The sequence below is a fragment of the Haliotis rubra genome, unplaced genomic scaffold (assembly GCF_003918875.1).
Source record: "Haliotis rubra isolate DU_JTF1 unplaced genomic scaffold, ASM391887v1 Scf558, whole genome shotgun sequence".
Taxonomy (NCBI): Eukaryota; Metazoa; Mollusca; class Gastropoda; order Lepetellida; family Haliotidae; genus Haliotis; species Haliotis rubra.
Window position 1 is genome coordinate 441,061 of NW_025767255.1, and position 21,865 is coordinate 462,925.

General features: G+C 41.0%; 1 protein-coding gene across 1 annotated transcript in view; it reads right to left on the reverse strand.

The window, feature by feature from the left end:
* Positions 1 to 1,975: 1,975 nt before the first annotated feature.
* Positions 1,976 to 21,865, reverse strand: part of LOC124253888 (fibrillin-1-like) — a 102,244-nt gene continuing 82,354 nt past the window's right edge. Inside the window, exons 19-29 of the mRNA XM_046687742.1 lie at positions 21,620 to 21,775; positions 20,029 to 20,082; positions 19,237 to 19,359; positions 18,049 to 18,171; positions 16,764 to 16,886; positions 8,264 to 8,377; positions 7,154 to 7,315; positions 5,665 to 5,787; positions 4,854 to 5,054; positions 4,329 to 4,523; positions 1,976 to 4,184 (exon numbers count right to left, since the gene is read on the reverse strand). Of these exons, the coding sequence (XP_046543698.1) occupies positions 4,150 to 4,184; positions 4,329 to 4,523; positions 4,854 to 5,054; positions 5,665 to 5,787; positions 7,154 to 7,315; positions 8,264 to 8,377; positions 16,764 to 16,886; positions 18,049 to 18,171; positions 19,237 to 19,359; positions 20,029 to 20,082; positions 21,620 to 21,775 (1,409 nt within the window). The 3' untranslated portion in view covers positions 1,976 to 4,149. The remainder of the gene's footprint in view (positions 4,185 to 4,328; positions 4,524 to 4,853; positions 5,055 to 5,664; positions 5,788 to 7,153; positions 7,316 to 8,263; positions 8,378 to 16,763; positions 16,887 to 18,048; positions 18,172 to 19,236; positions 19,360 to 20,028; positions 20,083 to 21,619; positions 21,776 to 21,865) is intronic.

Below are 21,865 nucleotides of genomic sequence, written 5' to 3' on the forward strand. Positions count from 1 at the left end.
CTAACCCGTTGGTTAAATCAGCTGGTCTGCATGTATATTTTGAACATGATTTAACTGAGAAATCTACGCCAGGTCTACAGCATATTCCCAGCTATATCCTCGCTTTTCTCGTTTTCCATTGTAAATACAGATTGTGAAGGCTGGACTAGAAGACAGCAACACAGCGGGTGAGGACAAATGCCCCTGAACATGTTCATTTGTAAACTAGTTTCAACTGTATAACATTTTTAAGATAGCTCGACGCGAGACTCTGGTCAGCTGCCTCTACTGCTGTCACCTAGCCGTTAATAGATCTACTAAAGGAAGTGGTCTCCCTTCAACCATTGGTCGTGAAGAAGCTGGATGAGGCGCCGGTGCATTCATTCCCCTCACTTACAAATGAGCTGAAAGCTAATTAACCTGTTGGCTGAATCAGCTGGTTTGTATGTTTATTTTGTACATGACAGAACTGAGAAATTAACGCCAGCACCACATCATATTTCCAGCTTTATCCTCGCTCACCCAACTGCAAAGTCAGGATCCCTGGCGTTTAACTGTCAGCCAATGTATTTGATAATCTGGTCGTAATGACTTGTTGTAGCATTCAGCACTGGTTGTCTGTGTGTGTATTTAGCCAGAGTACCCTGATCTACTATCTATCCTAAAGATATTATAATGACAATGGATAGAGACAAAGTAACAGAGAATATTGGACATTCCTCTTTGTTTGGAAGCTTGGTATCATTTCAGATGGAACATGGTAAGCCTGTTTCCTTGGCAACATGTTTATTAAAAACAGTACACATATATCATGCTATACGTCTGAACATAAAGCAAAGATGACTTATTCACCCCCCAGTATGTACGGGTCAGTTAGACAACATAAAAATGTCCAAAGTCTCTTCTACACATAAACACCCAAAAAGTGGGAAGGGAGACCACTCTCCATCCCCCGTCAGGTGTGCTGTGACCTATAGTGAGCGAAGTTATCGTAAAATACTCAGCGTTCCGATATCAGCTTGTACTATGGCTACCCATGTGTCCATACACTTCAGGTTTTCCATGTCAGATTCAGTTTGTAAAGACCGGGCTTGAAGACAGCAACACACCGGATGAGGCGCCGGTGTATCTCAAGCACTTAAGTAAAACTATACTCACTCACTCATCCTACATATACAATGGGAAATTACGATTTTCGCGTGTAAAAAATCAAAAATATATTTTTTAATGACTGGATAAATAGTGACGGAATATCCACCTCCTGTTTCAACTATGACCATGTCTTTGTCTTTCGATTTGCTTCTCTCACATCTAGGATGATTTTCTGCATCTTCTCCACTTGTGCATCCATTAATAAATTTACAAACGGTATACAAATTTATCTCAGTAATATATTAACAATTTGACAACCACTTTTGCCTTCAGATTTCAAAATTTATGATACGTTGTTCCTGGTAAAGGGTCGCATTTTGCCCGCCACTGACAAGACTTCGTAGCTAGTTAATGAGAGTTATTTCCACTGGGTTGATAGGTGATCCGGCAATTTTGTGCCCCCTAACATTTCCTCTATCCACATTGTCTCTTGGGTCAACTATATGCTAGGCTGACGCATAGTCTCTGAATATATATAATTTTGATAGTAACAAACGAACCCATATACCTAAATTGAAAAGGAGCCCCAGGGAGACCAGAGATTCAGACCTGAGGAAATCTAGACTTGCTTCATTTAGGGCTTTAGCATTGCAGAGATGGTTTGGCAGTAGGGAAAATAATGTGGTTCAGGGACTGTGAGACAGACTAACTATATGCAGACAGATGCCATTAATAAACTCTGTTTAACTATCGCTGCCATTTTGTGAACTCAACATGGCATGTGAGTGTATGTGGTGTGTGTAGGCTGTTTATGTTGGGTTCACTGTTATTGACATCAACAACAAAAACTGTCGTCTTGTCACTATCTTACAATTTATGAATTAACAACATATGACCCATAACATAATATTAATATTTTATTCAATGAAACTTTTGATATATACCCATACTGTGAACTATCATCATGACTTCAATCCATGACACACCCAATGACGATTCAATGAATAACCCTTTCAGCTTGGATGTCCATAATTCCTGCACATTCAAGACGTTTTTAACGAAATTTTGCCTACAGTAAAATAGGATAAAATTATATACTGTTACTATATTTATTATATTGTTGATTGTTTGATTACACTCAAGCATAAATCTGAAGAAATCCTTTCATAATGAATAAAATATCTGAAATTCAATGACATGTAGTTAATGCAGGTAGAAACCAATTCCTTGGGAAGCAACCTAGAGGAGAAACCAAGAGGAGGCTCTATTGAAAGAAAATGCTCCTTCTTGCATGATCTTTCATTTACGTTCTTTCATGAAATGGTACATTCAATAAGAAAAAATATATATTTATGGATGTGTGTGGACTTTGGCAAAACCATAAATAGAGAATCGGCTTGCTGAGGAGTATTAAACTTATTGTAGATAAGATTAGTATCAAAAGCAGGGATGGCAACAGGAAAATCTATTTTCAGCGGAAAACTTAATATTGTGTCATCAAATGGGGGTCTCTCAATGGATTTAGACAATTCACAATGGGACAATTTGAAATAAAATCCGCGGAAATCTGCAGATCAGCGGAAAATTGCCATCCCTGCAAAAGAGATGAGTCTTCTCCATAACCTACCCTGAATCTACTGCAGGGCCCTTGTAGTGCTGACAGAACAAGAAAGTCACCAACTAAACAATCAGTGTGCAGAAACATTTATCAGTATTTGTTTTCTTTGCTCTGCTATGAAATGATGGCAAGTTATGTTCAATTTCTGTTTTAACAAGAAGCCTTGGGGCCAACCATATTCACAATATTTTTCTGGACATTTAGTAAAGTAGTCTTCCTAGACTTGAATCAGTGTGGTGCAAATCTGCTGAATGTCCTGTAAAATATGTTATTGGTGTGGTAAAATGTGAGGCCAAGTTACGTTTTGTCATTTATTCTGGAACAAATAATTATGAACAAGCCTGCTCCTTTCCCCGAATGACAGTAGTATTGACTATGATGAACAATATATATACTACCCATATTTATTTTGTGACAGGAGAATCTGTTGTATGTCTGTAGTGAGTGTCTGTGGCAGCAAATGGGTGAACTACTTGTGAAGTGTTGAGTGCCGCAGTGGCCAAACTGTGTGGGCAGGAAGTGTGGCTAGATCGACCTCAGGTATCAGGAAGCCAAACCAAGACATACATCCAGGGATTTAAATGGAGCCCTGTCTTTGAGGGTCCCTGGGACTCATACTCTTAATTTTCAGGGGTCCTGGACAACAAAATGGGGGTCCCAGACACTTAAATATTATTATTAATTCTGTTATTGTATTGTGTATCATGATCATCACATTGTTACTGTAATTAAATTGCAAGTAATACCATATTAACCCAGCTAGTAGCAAACTCAGTGATAACTTATTGTCACTTGATTGGAATTTTTACAAAAAGTATTTGGACCTGTGGATGCGCTTATAAATTTTGTTGCGTCCATTGTCAATTTTTATGTGTATAGGACACAGGAATTCGCGTCCTGTAAATCCCCGTTACATCAGAGAAACACCCAGACCCCACAATATCCTCATCACAGATCATCCGACAAACTCCTACATTTCAGGTCACATTCATCACATTCCTACCATACCACCAGCCCCATGTCCTTGACAACAACCAATAAACAACAGTTTCTAAGATGCCACTTGAAGAGATAGATTGATGGTACCAACATTTAAGAGATGTTAAAATATTGCATTCAGCTATAAAATATGTAACAAGTCTTGGGTCTCAATTATGACAGGGTGTAAAAAAATATCCACAACGAAATTATGATGTAACCTTTGTTGATTACATTCCATAGATGCCAGTAAACTTCTTTTTCAAGATACAGATATCAGATAAGCTGATAAGAATGTTTGCTCATCTATGCTAAGAAACTCAGAACGCATGGAAGCCGATGAGAAAGTTCCCTTCTCTGGAGGCGTCCTAAGATCTTCACACTAAGAGGTATTGTATCAGAGTAAAACCTCTGATTTTAATGTTTGCAAGCAAGGAAAGCAATGACATGTTTTGTTGATAGGTGTTCCATTTGAATTCACATCATACTTCGTTGACTGACTTTTTCTTGCGTTTTTCTGAAAAATAAATAACAATGAGAATTTAATTGCAACAATAGCAAAACAAAATAATTTTCTTTTATAAAATGCAGTTTACAATATATTATTCTGCATGTATGAGACATAAGCCCATGCAACCTGACAAGAGTTGCATGTAATTACCTTGCACACATCTGGGGGTTTTCGAATTGCTCCAGCGTTGACTGGCTTTACACTTGGTTGCCGGTTTCCCTATCATGGTATAGCCTTTGTTACACGTAAAGATACAACGCTGTTTGAACGGTACAGAGTTCGTCAGACACACTGGGGGCTGGACACTGCCATTTTTAGGTTCTGTTAAAGCAGTACAGTATAATCCTGGAAAATATAATTGGATGGATATGAAATCCAGGCTAATATAACCTTCATGGTAGTGTGGGTGAGTGAGTTGGGTTTAACACCGCTTTTGGCAATATTCCAGCAATATCACGGTGGGGGACACCAGAATGTAATTTTCTGACTAAAATTGATATTGTCTCCTTCTTCTTGCGAATGATAGTGGAACACTTGCCTCCTTTGGCGCCCTTTTTGGTCACATTTATTTCTCAACCAATCAGATTGCAAAACACACTCACACGTTATTTCACAATATCCAATAACACCTGCAACCCTGAAACACGAAATGTTTATATTCTTGTGAAAGCATACCTTGACAGCGAGGCTGGGATCCCGACCACGTGCTGTTGGCTTGACAGCTCCGATACCGCAGACCAGTCAGCTCGAATCCACGTGAACAGCGGAAGGAGCAGATCGTCCCCTTCTTCAGTTTGCTGAGTGAGAGGGGGGATGTACAGGCAGGGGGCCAGATGCGCCCGTTGGGGAAGCGCTTCAGTGTGGGACAAGTTACACCTGTCAAATATCAACATATTGCCGATATCAACACTTCATTGCTTTGTATACTAAAGAAAACAAGTTAAGGATCATGAATATTTGGTTGAGGGATGGATATATGTGTGGAATTGTGTGTCAAGTCGTAGCTACAAACAAAAATCCCCCAAAATATTCATGATGCTTAACCTGTCTTGTTCAGTATAAGTTTAATAGTTTTCACTCCTGTTGAAAACTGGTTCCTCTTGATCTCAAGTAGTGATTCTACAGAATACAATTTTTCCATTGAATGTAATCACTAGTTAGATCTATTCCTGTCCCACCTCAACTCTCTGCACAAACGATCACTAATGTACACCACATAAACTACCCTTGAATACATACGTCTACAGGACTCCTTGTCGTCCCACCTCAACTCTCTGCACAACCATCACTAATGTACACCACATAACTACCCTTAAAAACAACTACATACCCACCTCAACTCTCTGCATGGACGATCCTAATGTATTTCCACGTAAAATGCTACCCTTGAATTATGTATCGCCTCAGGACTCCTTGTCGTCCCACCTCAACTCTCTGCACAAACGATCACTAATGTACACCACATAAACTACCCTTGAATACATACGTCTACAGGACTCCTTGTCGTCCTGCAGTGTGTAGGACTGGCGACAGGTGCAGGAGAAGCTGCCAGGGGAGTTGATACACCGATGTTCACAGCCGCCATTCTCCTCGTCACATTCGTTGATGTCTACAAACGAAAACAGTCATAAAGAACAGCTTTAAGCATTATTAGGGACCATTCATAATTTATGGCTTGTGTGTGTTCGTGCGCTTGTGTGTGTGATGATGATGATGATTTTAAGGGGGATCCCCCATTTTGTTCTGTGGAGGGGGTCCATCAATTTTTGTTTACATGTACTAGTGGGGTAAGCAATTTTGTACATACAAATAATTAAAAATTATGGAGGGGTGGGGAGTCTTTGATTTTGTACATGACATGCAAGGGGGGTCACCTGCACATAAAATTTGGGGGGGCGCATTCACATCGTACATGCTTCTCTACTTCTCTATAAGAATCACCATCACGCCCCTAGCCTTAAATAATGAATGGTCCCTAACTCTCAACTTACTGCAGATCACCAAACACTGAAGCGCACACCAGGTTGGATGGAATGGGGAAGGAACTACATGCATGGATGTACACAGGAATTGAATCAATGTTCTGGGTGAATGGTAAAACTCACAAACAAACCATGTGGCACTGGCTAAGCTGTAACCACTGGAAAATCTGTCAGCTCTTTATTTGTGTGTGTTGTCAGTGCATACATTTAGACATTGTCTTGACTTCACAGGTTTACATACAGAGAGAAGGATGAGAAAGCCACAATAACTCGGTGTGCCTAGTGACTGCAAGAGTTGTATACTCCCCAGGGAGTTGAGATTGATAATACGATGTGCCGTTGAGATTGACATCCAAAGATCGAGGGAAAAATACCAGCGCCTTGAGCATGCACTAGTTGCCTGGATATGTGCGCTATATAAATATCCTATAATAATAATAATAATAATAATAATAAAAAAGCACCTTAGTTACATATTTTCAAATACATCAACATGAGTTAATAAAAGTTCAAAACTAAGTCTTGCTGTGTCATTATTACACCACAAGTAGCCATATGTACTGATTAGTGAGAGAATGTAGTGTGGAAGTTTAACATGAAATTTAAGCTGGTATTAAGTGATATACCAGCTTCATCCTACCGTAGCAGCCTAATACAGACTGAGACCAGGCTGTCAACAGTGTCATAAATGGCCTCTGACGACAATTATGGGTAGTGGGGATGTAATAAGCTGGGTGCTTAACTTTGTGTTTGTGATTTTGTTTAATGCAGCACTCAGCAGTTATCAAGCTATGTGATGGCAGCTTGCAAATGATTAAGTCTGGACCAGATAATCAAGTGACTGTTATTATCAACACTATACAATCATCTGTAATATGATGATATGTAATAACCAAGTCGATGCGCATGATCTCTGATCCATTAATAACAAGGTTAAGATGTTCAGGACCAACTCTAGTCCTGGCTCGACTGAAGCAAGATGACTGTACTGACCCATACAATTGATGCCCTCTGCTGGTGTCCCTGCAAAGCCCTGTGCACAGATACACTGAGTCATGGTGGTGCTGCCTTTCTGTAGAGTCAGGGACTTGGCAGGGCAGGGGACACACGCTCGTCGGTTGGAGAACTTGGGGCTGAACGTTCCCAGTGGGCACACTGAAACACAACACAGGCCATGGTGCTGAGAATCAATGCTGCTTCCTGAGTGAGTGAGTGAGTGAGTTTAGTTTTACGCCACACTCAGCAATATTCCAGCTATATGGCGGCTGTCTGTAAATAATAGAGTCTGGATCAGACAGTCCAGTGATCAACATCCTGAGCATCGATCTGCGCCAATTGGGAACCGATGACATGTGTCAACCAAGCCAGCGAGCCTGACCACCCGATCCCGTTAGTCGCCTCTTACGACAAGCATGGGTTACTGAAGGTTCATTCTAACCCGGATCTTCACGGGTCTGCTGCTTATGACTTTTTGTAACTGTATGCAAGTACAGTAAACTTCATCAGTTCAAGGAACCATTTATTTTAGTCATAACAATAGTTCTTCACACACAATTTGATTAAATTATATAGAAAGTCCTGGGATCAAAAGTACATTTCGCTTCCGATAATTTGTTACAATCATTTTCATTATAAACATATGGCTTACTAAAATTATCCATAAAATTATCCTAAACATCCATTCCCAAAATCCAAACTTACATTTTTCTGATCCATGATAATAAACAGGATCATATATATAAATCTAACGAGAAAATCCTCAGGATTAATTGTAAATTAATGAGGCAGATTTGAAAATTTTATAACAGATCTGTAGCCCACCTACAGATATTTGCAACATCAGATTACAAAGGTCATCATAATATTTGAGATGAAATGAAGTTTTACAAATATCATGCCCTGTGTTTGTGGCTGCTCATTCTAGTCCAGCCTAATGCCAGTTTACTTGTGCAGGCCCACTGACATACCAAGTACCATCTTTTATAGTCTAGCGGTATGACGGACCTACAACCTTCGCCTCTCCAGGCAGACACTGTGTCGGCTTGTCAGTGAGGCAGTTTTAATATGTTAGGTAAACAAGTATTAGTCAACAAGAAAGTTTACATTTGCATCCGGATCCATCATAGTAGAAGCCAGGTCTACATTCACAGCGGTAGGTGCCTCGTAGGTTCACGCACTTGTGGTCGCAGATGTTCGGGATAAGACACTCGTTTTTATCTGGAAACAAGCAAGGAGTTTAGGGTGAGAGCAGCAGAATGACAAATTTCTGATCATATTGGTTATAGATTATGAAACTAATGGCATCACACAACATCATCAAATGATTCCCAACAGCATCACACACAGCATCAGTATTGCTTACATCATCATCAGTGTCACATGAGTATTGCTTACATCATCATCAGTGTCACATCAGTATTGCTTACAACATCATCAGTGTCACATCAGTATTGCTTACAACATCATCAGTGTCACATCAGTATTGCTTACAACATCATCAGTGTCACATCAGTATTGCTTACAACATCATCAGTGTCACATCAGTATTGCTTACAACATCATCAGTGTCACATCAGTATTGCTGACAACATCATCAGTGTCACATCAGTATTGGTTACAACATCATCAATCAGTATTGCTACAACAACATCATCAGTGTCACATCAGTATTGCTTACAACATCATCAGTGTCACATCAGTATTGCTTACATCATCATCAGTGTCACATGAGTATTGCTTACATCATCATCAGTGTCACATCAGTATTGCTTACAACATCATCAGTGTCACATCAGTATTGCTTACAACATCATCAGTGTCACATCAGTATTGCTTACAACATCATCAGTGTCACATCAGTATTGCTTACAAATCATCATCAGTGTCACATCAGTATTGCTTACAACATCATCAGTGTCACATCAGTATTGCTGACAACATCATCAGTGTCACATCAGTATTGGTTACAACATCATCAGTGTCACATCAGTATTGCTTACAACATCATCAGTGTCACATCAGTATTGCTTACATCATCATCAGTGTCACATCAGTATTGCTTAAAACATCATCAGTGTCACATCAGTATTGCTTACATCATCATCAGTGTCACATCAGTATTGGTTACAACATCATCAGTGTCACATCAGTATTGCTTACAACATCATCAGTGTCACATCAGTATTGCTTACAACATCATCAGTGTCACATCAGTATTGCTTACATCATCATCAGTGTCACATCAGTATTCCTTACAACATCTTCAGTGTCACATCAGTATTGCTTACATCATCATCAGTGTCACATCAGTATTGGTTACAACATCATCAGTGTCACATCAGTATTGCTTACAACATCATCAGTGTCACATCAGTATTGCTGACAACATCTTCAGTGTCACATCAGTATTGCTTACATCATCATCAGTGTCACATCAGTATTGCTGACAACATCATCAGTGTCACATCAGTATTGCTTACAACAACATCAGTGTCACATCAGTATTGCTGACAACATCATCAGTGTCACATCAGTATTGCTGACAACATCATCAGTGTCACATCAGTATTGCTTACATCATCATCAGTGTCACATCAGTATTGGTAACATTATCATCAGTGTCACATCAGTATTGCTGACAACATCATCAGTGTCACATCAGTATTGCTGACAACATCATCAGTGTCACATCAGTATTGCTTACATCATCATCAGTGTCACATGAGTATTGGTAACATTATCATCAGTGTCACATCAGTATTGCTGACAACATCATCAGTGTCACATCAGTATTGCTTACATCATCATCAGTGTCACATCAGTATTGGTAACATTATCATCAGTGTCACATCAGTATTGCTGACAACATCATCAGTGTCACATCAGTATTGCTGACAACATCATCAGTGTCACATCAGTATTGCTGACAACATCATCAATGTTACATCAGTATTGCTGACAACATCATCAGTGTCACATCAGTATTGCTTACAACATCATCAGTGTCACATCAGTATTGCTTACAACATCATCAGTGTCACATCAGTATTGCTTACAACATCATCAGTGTCACATCAGTATTGCTGACAACATCATCAGTGTCACATCAGTATTGCTTACATCATCATCAGTGTCACATCAGTATTGCTTACATCATCATCAGTGTCACATGAGTATTGGTAACATTATCATCAGTGTCACATCAGTATTGCTGACAACATCATCAGTGTCACATCAGTATTGCTTACATCATCATCAGTGTCACATCAGTATTGCTTACATCATCATCAGTGTCACATCAGTATTGGTTACAACATCATCAGTGTCACATCAGTATTAGCTTTACAACATCATCAGTGTCACATCAGTATTGCTTTACATCATCATCAGTGTCGCATCAGTATTGCTTAAAACATCATCAGTGTCACATCAGTATTGCTGACAACATCATCAGTGTCAGCATCAGTATTGCTGACAACATCATCAGTGTCAGCATCAGTATTACTTACAACATCATCAGTGTCACATCAGTATTGCTTACAACATCATCAGTGTCACATCAGTATTGCTTACAACATCATCAGTGTCACATCAGTATTGCTGACAACATCATCAGTGTCACATCAGTATTGGTTACAACATCATCAGTGTCACATCAGTATTGCTTACAACATCATCAGTGTCACATCAGTATTGCTTACATCATCATCAGTGTCACATCAGTATTGCTTAAAACATCATCAGTGTCACATCAGTATTGCTTACATCATCATCAGTGTCACATCAGTATTGGTTACAACATCATCAGTGTCACATCAGTATTGCTGACAACATCATCAGTGTCACATCAGTATTGCTGACAACATCATCAGTGTCACATCAGTATTGCTTACAACATCATCAGTGTCACATCAGTATTGCTTACAACATCATCAGTGTCACATCAGTATTGCTTACAACATCATCAGTGTCACATCAGTATTGCTGACAACATCATCAGTGTCACATCAGTATTGGTTACAACATCATCAGTGTCACATCAGTATTGCTTACAACATCATCAGTGTCACATCAGTATTGCTTACATCATCATCAGTGTCACATCAGTATTGCTTTACATCATCATCAGTGTCACATCATCAGTATTGCTTACAACATCATCAGTGTCACATCAGTATTGCTGACAACATCATCAGTGTCACATCAGTATTGCTTACATCATCATCAGTGTCACATCAGTATTGGCTTATCATCATCATCACATCAGTATTGCTTACATCATCAGTCACATCAGTATTATTACAACATCATCAGTGTCACATCAGTATTGCTTTACAACATCATCAGTGTCACATCAGTATTGCTTACAACATCATCAGTCACATCAGTATGACAACATCTTCAGTGTCACATTGCTTACAACATCATCAGTGTCACATCAGTATTGGTTACAACATCATCAGTGTCACATCAGTATTGCTTACAACATCATCGTGTCATCAGTGTGCTTACAACATCTTCAGTGTCACATGAGTATTGCTTACAACATCATCAGTGTCACATCAGTATTGCTTACATCATCATCAGTGTCACATCAGTATTGGTTACAACATCATCAGTGTCACATCAGTATTGCTTACAACATCATCAGTGTCACATCAGTATTGCTTACAACATCATCAGTGTCACATCAGTATTGCTGACAACATCTTCAGTGTCACATCAGTATTGCTTACAACATCATCAGTGTCACATCAGTATTGCTTACAACATCATCAGTGTCACATCAGTATTGCTTACAACATCATCAGTGTCACATCAGTATTGCTTACAACATCTTCAGTGTCACATCAGTATTGCTGACAACATCATCAGTGTCACATCAGTATTGCTTACAACATCATCAGTGTCACATCAGTATTGCTTACAACATCATCAGTGTCACATCAGTATTGCTTACAACATCATCAGTGTCACATCAGTATTGCTTACAACATCATCAGTGTCACATCAGTATTGCTTACAACATCTTCAGTGTCAAATCAGTATTGCTTACAACAACATCAGTGTCACATCAGTATTGCTGACAACATCATCAGTGTCACATCAGTATTGCTTACAACATCATCAGTGTCACATCAGCATTGCTTTACAACATCATCAGTGTCACATCAGTATTTGACAACATCTTCAGTGTCAAATCAGTATTGCTTACAACAACATCAGTGTCACATCAGTATTGCTGACAACATCATCAGTGTCACATCAGTATTGCTTACAACATCATCAGTGTCACATCAGTATTGCTGACAACATCATCAGTGTCACATCAGTATTGCTGACAACATCTTCAGTGTCACATCAGTATTGCTTACAACATCATCAGTGTCACATCAGTATTGCTTACATCATCATCAGTGTCACATGAGTATTGGTAACATTATCATCAGTGTCACATCAGTATTGCTGACAACATCATCAGTGTCACATCAGTATTGCTGACAACATCATCAGTGTCACATGAGTATTGGTAACATTATCATCAGTGTCACATCAGTATTGCTGACAACATCATCAGTGTCACATCAGTATTGCTGACAACATCTTCAGTGTCACATCAGTATTGCTTACAACATCATCAGTGTCACATCAGTATTGCTTACAACATCATCAGTGTTACTCCAAACAAAATCGCACATAGAGGATACTATATGAGTGGCCATGTCACACTATGTTTACGGCATGAGTATGGGCACAAAGATAATGGTCTATTTATTACCGAAGTTGTCAAATTGAGGAAAATACATCCAAATCTACTTTCAAACATAGGCTGGCTACCCGCCGTCGCTGCATGTAGAACGCAACGTCATAGAAGAAACATGACGTCATAGCATTGTTCATGACGTCACGTCTCTATGACAAAGTGATATTTTGCCCTAGGGCATCGCATAAAAAATATTAAACCCAACATTTTCACCCTCTTAGGTAATAAAACAGCATTAGTATCACTCCCAACAGCACCAGACACCACAGCATGAGACATCAGACAACACAGTAGACACAACAGCACCAGACACCACAGCATGAGACATCAGACACCACAGCATGAGACATCAGACAACACAGTAGACACAACAGCACCAGACACCACAGCATGAGACATCAGACAACACAGTAGACACAACAGCACCAGACACCACAGCATGAGACATCAGACAACACAGCATGAGACATCAGACAACACAGTAGACACAACAGCACCAGACACCACAGCATGAGACATCAGACAACACAGTAGACACAACAGTACCAGACACCACAGCATGAGACATCAGACAACACAGTAGACACAACAGCACCAGACACCACAGCATGAGACATCAGACACCACAGCATTAGACATCAGACAACACAGTAGACACAACAGCACCAGACACCACAGCATGAGACATCAGACAACACAGTAGACACAACAGAACCAGACACCACAGCATGAGACATCAGACAACACAGTAGACACAACAGCACCAGACACCACAGCATGAGACATCAGACAACACAGTAACACACACCACAGCAGCACCAGACACCACAGCATGAGACATCAGACACCACAGAGACATCAGACAACACAGTAGACACAACAGACACAACAGCACCAGACACCACAGCATGAGACATCAGACAACACAGTAGACACAACAGTACCAGACACCACAGCATGAGACATCAGACAACACAGTAGACACAACAGTACCAGACACACCACAGAGACATCAGAGACATCAGACACAACAGCACCAGACACCACAGCATGAGACATCAGACAACACAGTAGACACAACAGCACCAGACACCACAGCATGAGACATCAGACAACACAGTAGACACAACAGCACCAGACATCACAGCATGAGACATCAGACAACACAGTAGACACAACAGCACCAGACACCACAGCATGAGACATCAGACAACACAGTAGACACAACAGAACCAGACACCACAGCATGAGACATCAGACAACACAGTAGACACAACAGCACCAGACACCACAGCATGAGACATCAGACAACACAGTAGACACCACACAACAGACAACACAGTAGACACAGACACCAGACACCACAGCATGAGACATCAGACAACACAGTAGACACAACAGCACCAGACACCACAGCATGAGACATCAGACAACACAGTAGACACAGCAGTACCAGACACCACAGCATGAGACATCAGACACACACACAACAGTACCAGACACCACAGCATGAGACATCAGACAACACAGTAGACACAACAGCACCAGACACCACAGCATGAGACATCAGACAACACATGAGACATCAGACACAACAACACCAGACACCACAGCACATCAGACACAGCATGAGACACAACACAGTAGACATCAGACACACCAGACACCACAGCATGAGGACACCAGACACACACAGACATCAGACATCAGACACACAGACACAGCACCAGACACCACAGCATGAGACATCAGACAACACACACAGACACAACAGCACCAGACACCACAGCATGAGACATCAGACAACACACAAGACACCACAAGACACCAGACACCACAGCATGAGACATCAGACAACACAGTAGACACAACAGCACCAGACACCACAGCATGAGACATCAGACAACACAGTAGACAGCACAGACACCACACCAGACACCACAGACACCACAGAGACATCAGACACAACACAACAGCACCAGACACCACAGCATGAGACATCAGACAACACAGTGAGACATCAGACACACAGACACCCACAACAGCACATCAGACACCACAGCATGGACAGGACACCACAGATGAGACATCAGACAACATGTAAACACAACAGCACCAGACACCACAGCATGAGACATCAGACACCACAGCATGAGACATCAGACAACACAGTAGACACAACAGCACCAGACACCACAGCATGAGACATCAGACAACACAGTAGACACAACAGTACCAGACACCACAGCATGAGACATCAGACAACACAGTAGACACAACAGCACCAGACACCACAGCATGAGACATCAGACAACACAGTAGACACAACAGCACCAGACACCACAGCATGAGACATCAGACAACACAGTAGACACAACAGCACCAGACACCACAGCATGAGACATCAGACAACACAGTAGACACAACAGCACCAGACACCACAGCATGAGACATCAGACACCACAGTAGACACAACAGCACCAGACACCACAGCATGAGACATCAGACAACACAGTAGACACAACAGCACCAGACACCACAGCATGAGACATCAGACAACACAGTAGACACAACAGTACCAGACACCACAGCATGAGACATCAGACACCACAGCATGAGACACAACAGCACCAGACACCACAGCATGAGACATCAGACAACCACAGTAAACACAACAGCACCAGACACCACAGCATGAGACATCAGACAACACAGTAGACACAACAGCACCAGACACCACAGCATGAGACACAGCAGTAGACACAACAGCACACCAGACACCACAGCATGAGACATCAGACAACACAGTAAACACAACAGCACCAGACACCACAGCATGAGACATCAGACAACACAGTAGACACAACAGCACCAGACACCACAGCATGAGACATCAGACAACACAGTAGACACAACAGCACCAGACACCACAGCATGAGACATCAGACAACACAGTAAACACAACAGCACCAGACACCACAGCATGAGACATCAGACACCACAGTAGACACAACAGCACCAGACACCACAGCATGAGACATCAGACAACACAGTAGACACAACAGCACCAGACACCACAGCATGAGACATCAGACAACACAGTAGACACAACAGTACCAGACACCACAGCATGAGACATCAGACAACACAGCATGAGACATCAGACAACACAGTAGACACAACAGAACCAGACACCACAGCATGAGACATCAGACACCACAGCATGAGACATCAGACAACACAGTAAACACAACAGCACCAGACACCACAGCATGAGACATCAGACAACACAGTAGACACAACACAGCATGAGACCAGACACCACACAGCATGAGACATCAGACAACACAGTAGACACAACAGCACCAGACACCACAGCATGAGACATCAGACAACACAGTAGACACAACAGCACCAGACACCACAGCATGAGACATCAGACAACACAGTAGACACAACAGCACCAGACACCACAGCATGAGACATCAGACAACACAGCATGAGACATCAGACAACACAGTAGACACAACAGCACCAGACACCACAGCATGAGACATCAGACACCACAGCATGAGACATCAGACAACACAGTAGACACAACAGCACCAGAAATATAAGAATGCAACTCTGCACACCATGTCACTACCATATGCTTTCAAGGTTGTTCATACTGACATATTTAAAAGGTTCAGTTTTGAACAGTGAACGGTTGTCTTCGGTTTTAGAGAGCCGTTTGAACATAACAATGATGTAACATCGACAAATATGCTTTGTTACTTGATGACTGTTTCCATATCTGACTCACATATCCCAGCCAACCAGTCCAGCCCTTCCACTTACCGTAACACTTACGACCATTTTCCGACATCACAAGTCCAGTTCCTCGACACCGACACTTGTAGGAACCATATGTGTTCTTACATAAATCTTGACATGGGGAGCTTCGAATACACTCATTGATATCTGAAATAATACACAGTCATATCGGTATCTTGACATGGTAACTCGTATACACTCGCTGACATCTGAAGGCACTGCCCGGATCTATGTGTCACCCTTTATGGTCGTGTATTTCTGGACAGAGCACAAAATGCAAACATGCTCGCAAGCCCATGGATAACAAGATTTTGGTCAGGCTAATGATTCTCAAATGTCAAAAGCCAGACATACTACAGAATTGTAACAGTACTTGTATCAGTAAAAACTCTTTGAAAAAAAAATATATATAAAAAACCAGAAGAGTTTGATTCGCTGGGTGTACAGTAAAGCCCATGTATAACGTATGTGCTTCCTTCTGAGATTAAGTCTTGGATGGCGTTTAGGAGTGATACACACAAATTGGATCATTTGATGAAGGAGAACAGATGTACTCCGATACCTTGTGTTCTTTATAATGGAGAATGGGACATGCATATATTCCCCCACTTGCTGGAAACAACATAATATTGATAAAAGCAAAATAAAAACCTACTCACTCCTTCACTCACTCACTGACCCTGTAGAAATGATCAGGAAGTGAATGTAATCTGCTTAAGTTGTTACCTACCTACACATTTCTTTGTGTCATAGTGGTATTTTTCAAATCCAACTTTCCGACATTCACAGTTGAAGGAGCCGATAGTATTGATGCAGACGCGTCGCCACAGCCGTTGTCAGTGACACATTCATCCTCATCTGCAGAAAACACATCTGCTCATAAATCTTACTTTCTTTTTTTAACATGGATTTGGAATTTTGGAAACTCACACAAATAAAATTTCAAAATGAACAAAGAAAAAGAGTGTTTTTCACACTTTCAACAAGAAATACATGCAACGTTAAAACGTCTTGAAAACTAAAAGCAATAAAGGAACATTTTGAAAGTGCACTTTCAAGAATCTCTTACCACATTAAACAGCAAATCCATTATTTAGACATTTCTTTTTATGTCTTTCGCTCTTCTTCAAACTCCAATTTTATTTCCCCCTTACCTACCAGTAATTAAGAAGAAAAACAATTTAAAATTTAGAAAAGAATATACCCATTTTTTTACCTACCTACCTGAAATTTGGGGTAAAAAGTCTGTAACCTCCCCTCAACAACCCCCAAAAGAAAACCATGTGGACAATATGTGTGTGAGTCGTACCGATACATTCCTTGCCATCCTGTGTCACAATGTACCCAGCAGGGCATGTGCAGTGAGCTCCGCCGATGGTGTTGACGCACTGATGAGCGCAGCCAAAGTTATTGTCTTCACATTCATTGATGTCTGCAACATTAATTGTTGGTTTAGATATGCATATTGGGATGGATACATCATATGCCACATGAACATATTCGCTAACTAGAACTAGTACTTTCTGCAAGAAAGATAGAAGTATATTGGGAGAATTATATTAATCATTTCTACAAGCAGTCATGAGGATTACCCAACCATTGACTTCAGAGTGTTACACAGAAACAGAAGGGTTGGTTTGTGCGTATGGTATGTATGATGAAGTAAATGTACACATAATGTGAGTGAGTGAGTTTAGTTTTATGCCACACTCAGCAATATTCCAGCTATATGTCGGCGGTCTGTAAATAATCAAGTCTGGACCAGACAATCCAATGATAAACAGCATGAGCATCGATCTACCCAATTGGGATAAGATGACCAGGGCTCCAGATAACTTTTGGGGGTGCGAGTGTACTTACACATCATATTGCAAGTGGAGGTGTACTGAGAATTTTGAAGGAGTACTGACATGTTTTTGTGTGAGCGAGTTGATGTGGTTTGTCTGGACGATTCATCGATCACTATTTCCAACCATGTATTTGTATTTGAAGATGCGTGAGAAATAACTTAGCGACTGTGTGATGCGCGAAATGTCGGGTCAGACTTGATATAAATAGGAACAGTGTAGTTTTTAGCCAATCGAAAAATAGTGACGCATATCGTTGCATGGCAACGCAAGCGATTCCTACTGTCGGGGTTTCCTTATGTGTCAAATCGTGTTTCAAAAAAAAACTTAACAAGTATTTATCAAAATAGATTTCCATTTGCATGATCATGACGGAAATTAAATGTTAGGCGCATCTGAAGGTATTTATGTGCGTACACGATACGCTTGAAATCTTATATTGTGTCGTACTTAATTGATTTTGAGGCATACATTACGCCTGTACGCCCCTTATCTGTAGCCCTGGATGACATGTGTCAACCAAGTCAGCGAGCCTGACGACTCGATCCTGTTAGTTCCTTCTTATGACGAGCATAGGTTACTGAAGATCAAATGTGAATCTCACCTGTATGATGTAGTTAGTGTCAGACAAACACATGCATGAATCTCACCTATACATGTCCTGTGATGTGAGGTGGTGTAGTATCTGAGGTCACAGCCGCACTGGTAGCTGCCGATGGTGTTGACGCAGTTCTGGTCACAGCCATGGCTGGAGGTGGTACACTCATCAACGTCTGCAGTCATAGAACAGCAAGACACATCAACACTCAGTAACGCTGACGACAATATACTGACATACCCTGAAATGTTTTCAATCACTCACTAAATACAGACATACCCTGCATTGTTTTCACTTACTCACTAAATACAGACTGAAATATTTTCACTCACTGACTAAATACTGACATACATTGAAATATTTTCCCTCAGATAAAATACTGACATACCCTGAAAATTTTCACTCACTGACTAAATACAGACATACCCTGAAATATTTTCACTCACTCACTCACTAAATACAGACATACCCTGAAATATTTTCACTCACTGACTAAATACAGACATACCCTGAAATATTTTCACTCACTGACTAAATATAGACATACCCTGAAATATTTTCACTCACTGACTAAATATAGACATACCCTGAAATATTTTCACTCACTGACTAAATATAGACATACCCTGAAATATTTTCACTCACTGACTAAATACTGACCTTGAGAGGTCTTCTCTCACTCACTCACTTACTCACTCACCCTGACACGTCTTCCCCTGTCTGGGGTAAGTCTGTGTTAATACAAACATGGCTACAACCTCGGGCGCATTCCGTCAAAGTCTGAAAACAGGTACAGTAGGCACTTCCGTCTGTGTTAATCGACCACAGAACAAAACATGGCTACAACCAAGGTGCATTCTCTTGAGGTTACTGTCGGCTTTCATTGAGCGCTCAAAGTCTGAAAAAAGCAATCAGCCAGTTCATCATCAATGCACTGCAGCTTAAAATGATTCGTAGTCACAGCAATACATGTTTTCCCTGAACTCCCAACAAGCTAGAAGTTGTACAACTGACATTTTCCACCATCTAAGATCCAAACAGAACAACAACAAAGTCAACAGTCAGTCCAGTGCTAGCAACAACATAAGGGTGTGGTATCCCACTGACAACAGCCTTCAGCATAAACAGTCATTGTGTTGGCCTGGAACGGTGTTTTCATTACATGCCAAATCAGAAACAGCCCCACCCCCACTGTTCCCTGAATGTCCATTATTGTAACTTCAAGCTACTCCATAACAAAGTCATAAGCACTTTAATTGCATCACTTCGAACACAGACCGCCTCCGTGGTGTAGTGGTTAGAGCGTCCGCCCGGAGAGCGGAAGGTCGCGGGTTCGATCCCCGACCGCGTCATACCAAAAGATGTTAAAATATGGTACTTGTTGGTCCCTGCCTGGCGCTCGGCATTAATGGGTACAACAAGGACTGGTCGGCTCGGAGTCAGTATAATGTGTCTGAGTGGGGTATTCATGCTTCACTGCGGCATGGTATCTCAGTGGGCTAGCACTATAAAATCAGCTTCAGTCTGGGCTAGTACAAGCAGCCGCACATACACATACACACGCATGCACGTCGTCATATGAGCGAAATATTCTCAAGCACGACGTTAAACCCAATTTCACCTCACCTCACTTCGAAAACACATGCCCAACACAATGCACTTTTGAGAGTCCTATGCCTCTGACTCTCTTCACAACAAATTAATGAGCAGTTTCGGTTTGGAAAAGCACATGAATAACCAAAACAACCATAAAACAGCAACGTCCTACAGCTGTTACTACCTTAAACAGATAGGTGTATGCTCTTCCGGTTGAATTGCATCAGATATGGTTGAAATATATACATGCCACATGGCGTGAAAGTGGAAGTCACATGCTTATGACTACCTTAGTCAGAGAGTCATACACACTCCTCTTACAATGACCTTGACCTTTGATATTCAGCCAATCACATGATTGATTATTACTGGTTTAAACATGAATGCTGATACATACATCACATACAAACACATAGCACAGAACACTAAGATGCTGAAGCATCTCATGCATAACCATTTCAATGACCTTGACCTTTGTGAAGGTCAGTCAAATGCATACGTATTTACTGCCCCACCCTAATGATGATACATACCATATTTCATGCTACTCCAGCTAACATTTGCTTTTATTTGTAAGCCTTAAGAGTGAATTCGATCTTCAGTATCAGAGACAAATATCCCATAAACATTCCATAGGTTTATCCAGTATAAAACAAAATTAGATGACATTTTGCAACAGATATTTATACCGTAAGATATAGCAACATAACAGAATACAAAAGTTGTCATCCACATCAATATTTTGCCTGTTGCAATAAACTACCATATCACAACACTGACCTTCACATTCCGATACATACTCCCCAGTAATACCCATGCAGCCTTCTGGATATGCTTACCTGTGCAGGTGATTTTGTTGCTGGGGTCTCCAACGTATCCGGTGCGGCATTGACAACTAGCGAGGGAGGTGCTGGCAATGCCCTCGGTGGAGGAGTGAGGCGGACAACGCTGACATCCAACATCTGACTTGTCTCGATAGTATCCCCTGGTGCAGGCTGCAACAAACACCAGGGTTACAGTACATCAAACACCAGGGTTACAGTACATCAAACACCATGGTCACAGCATCAAACACCATGGTTACA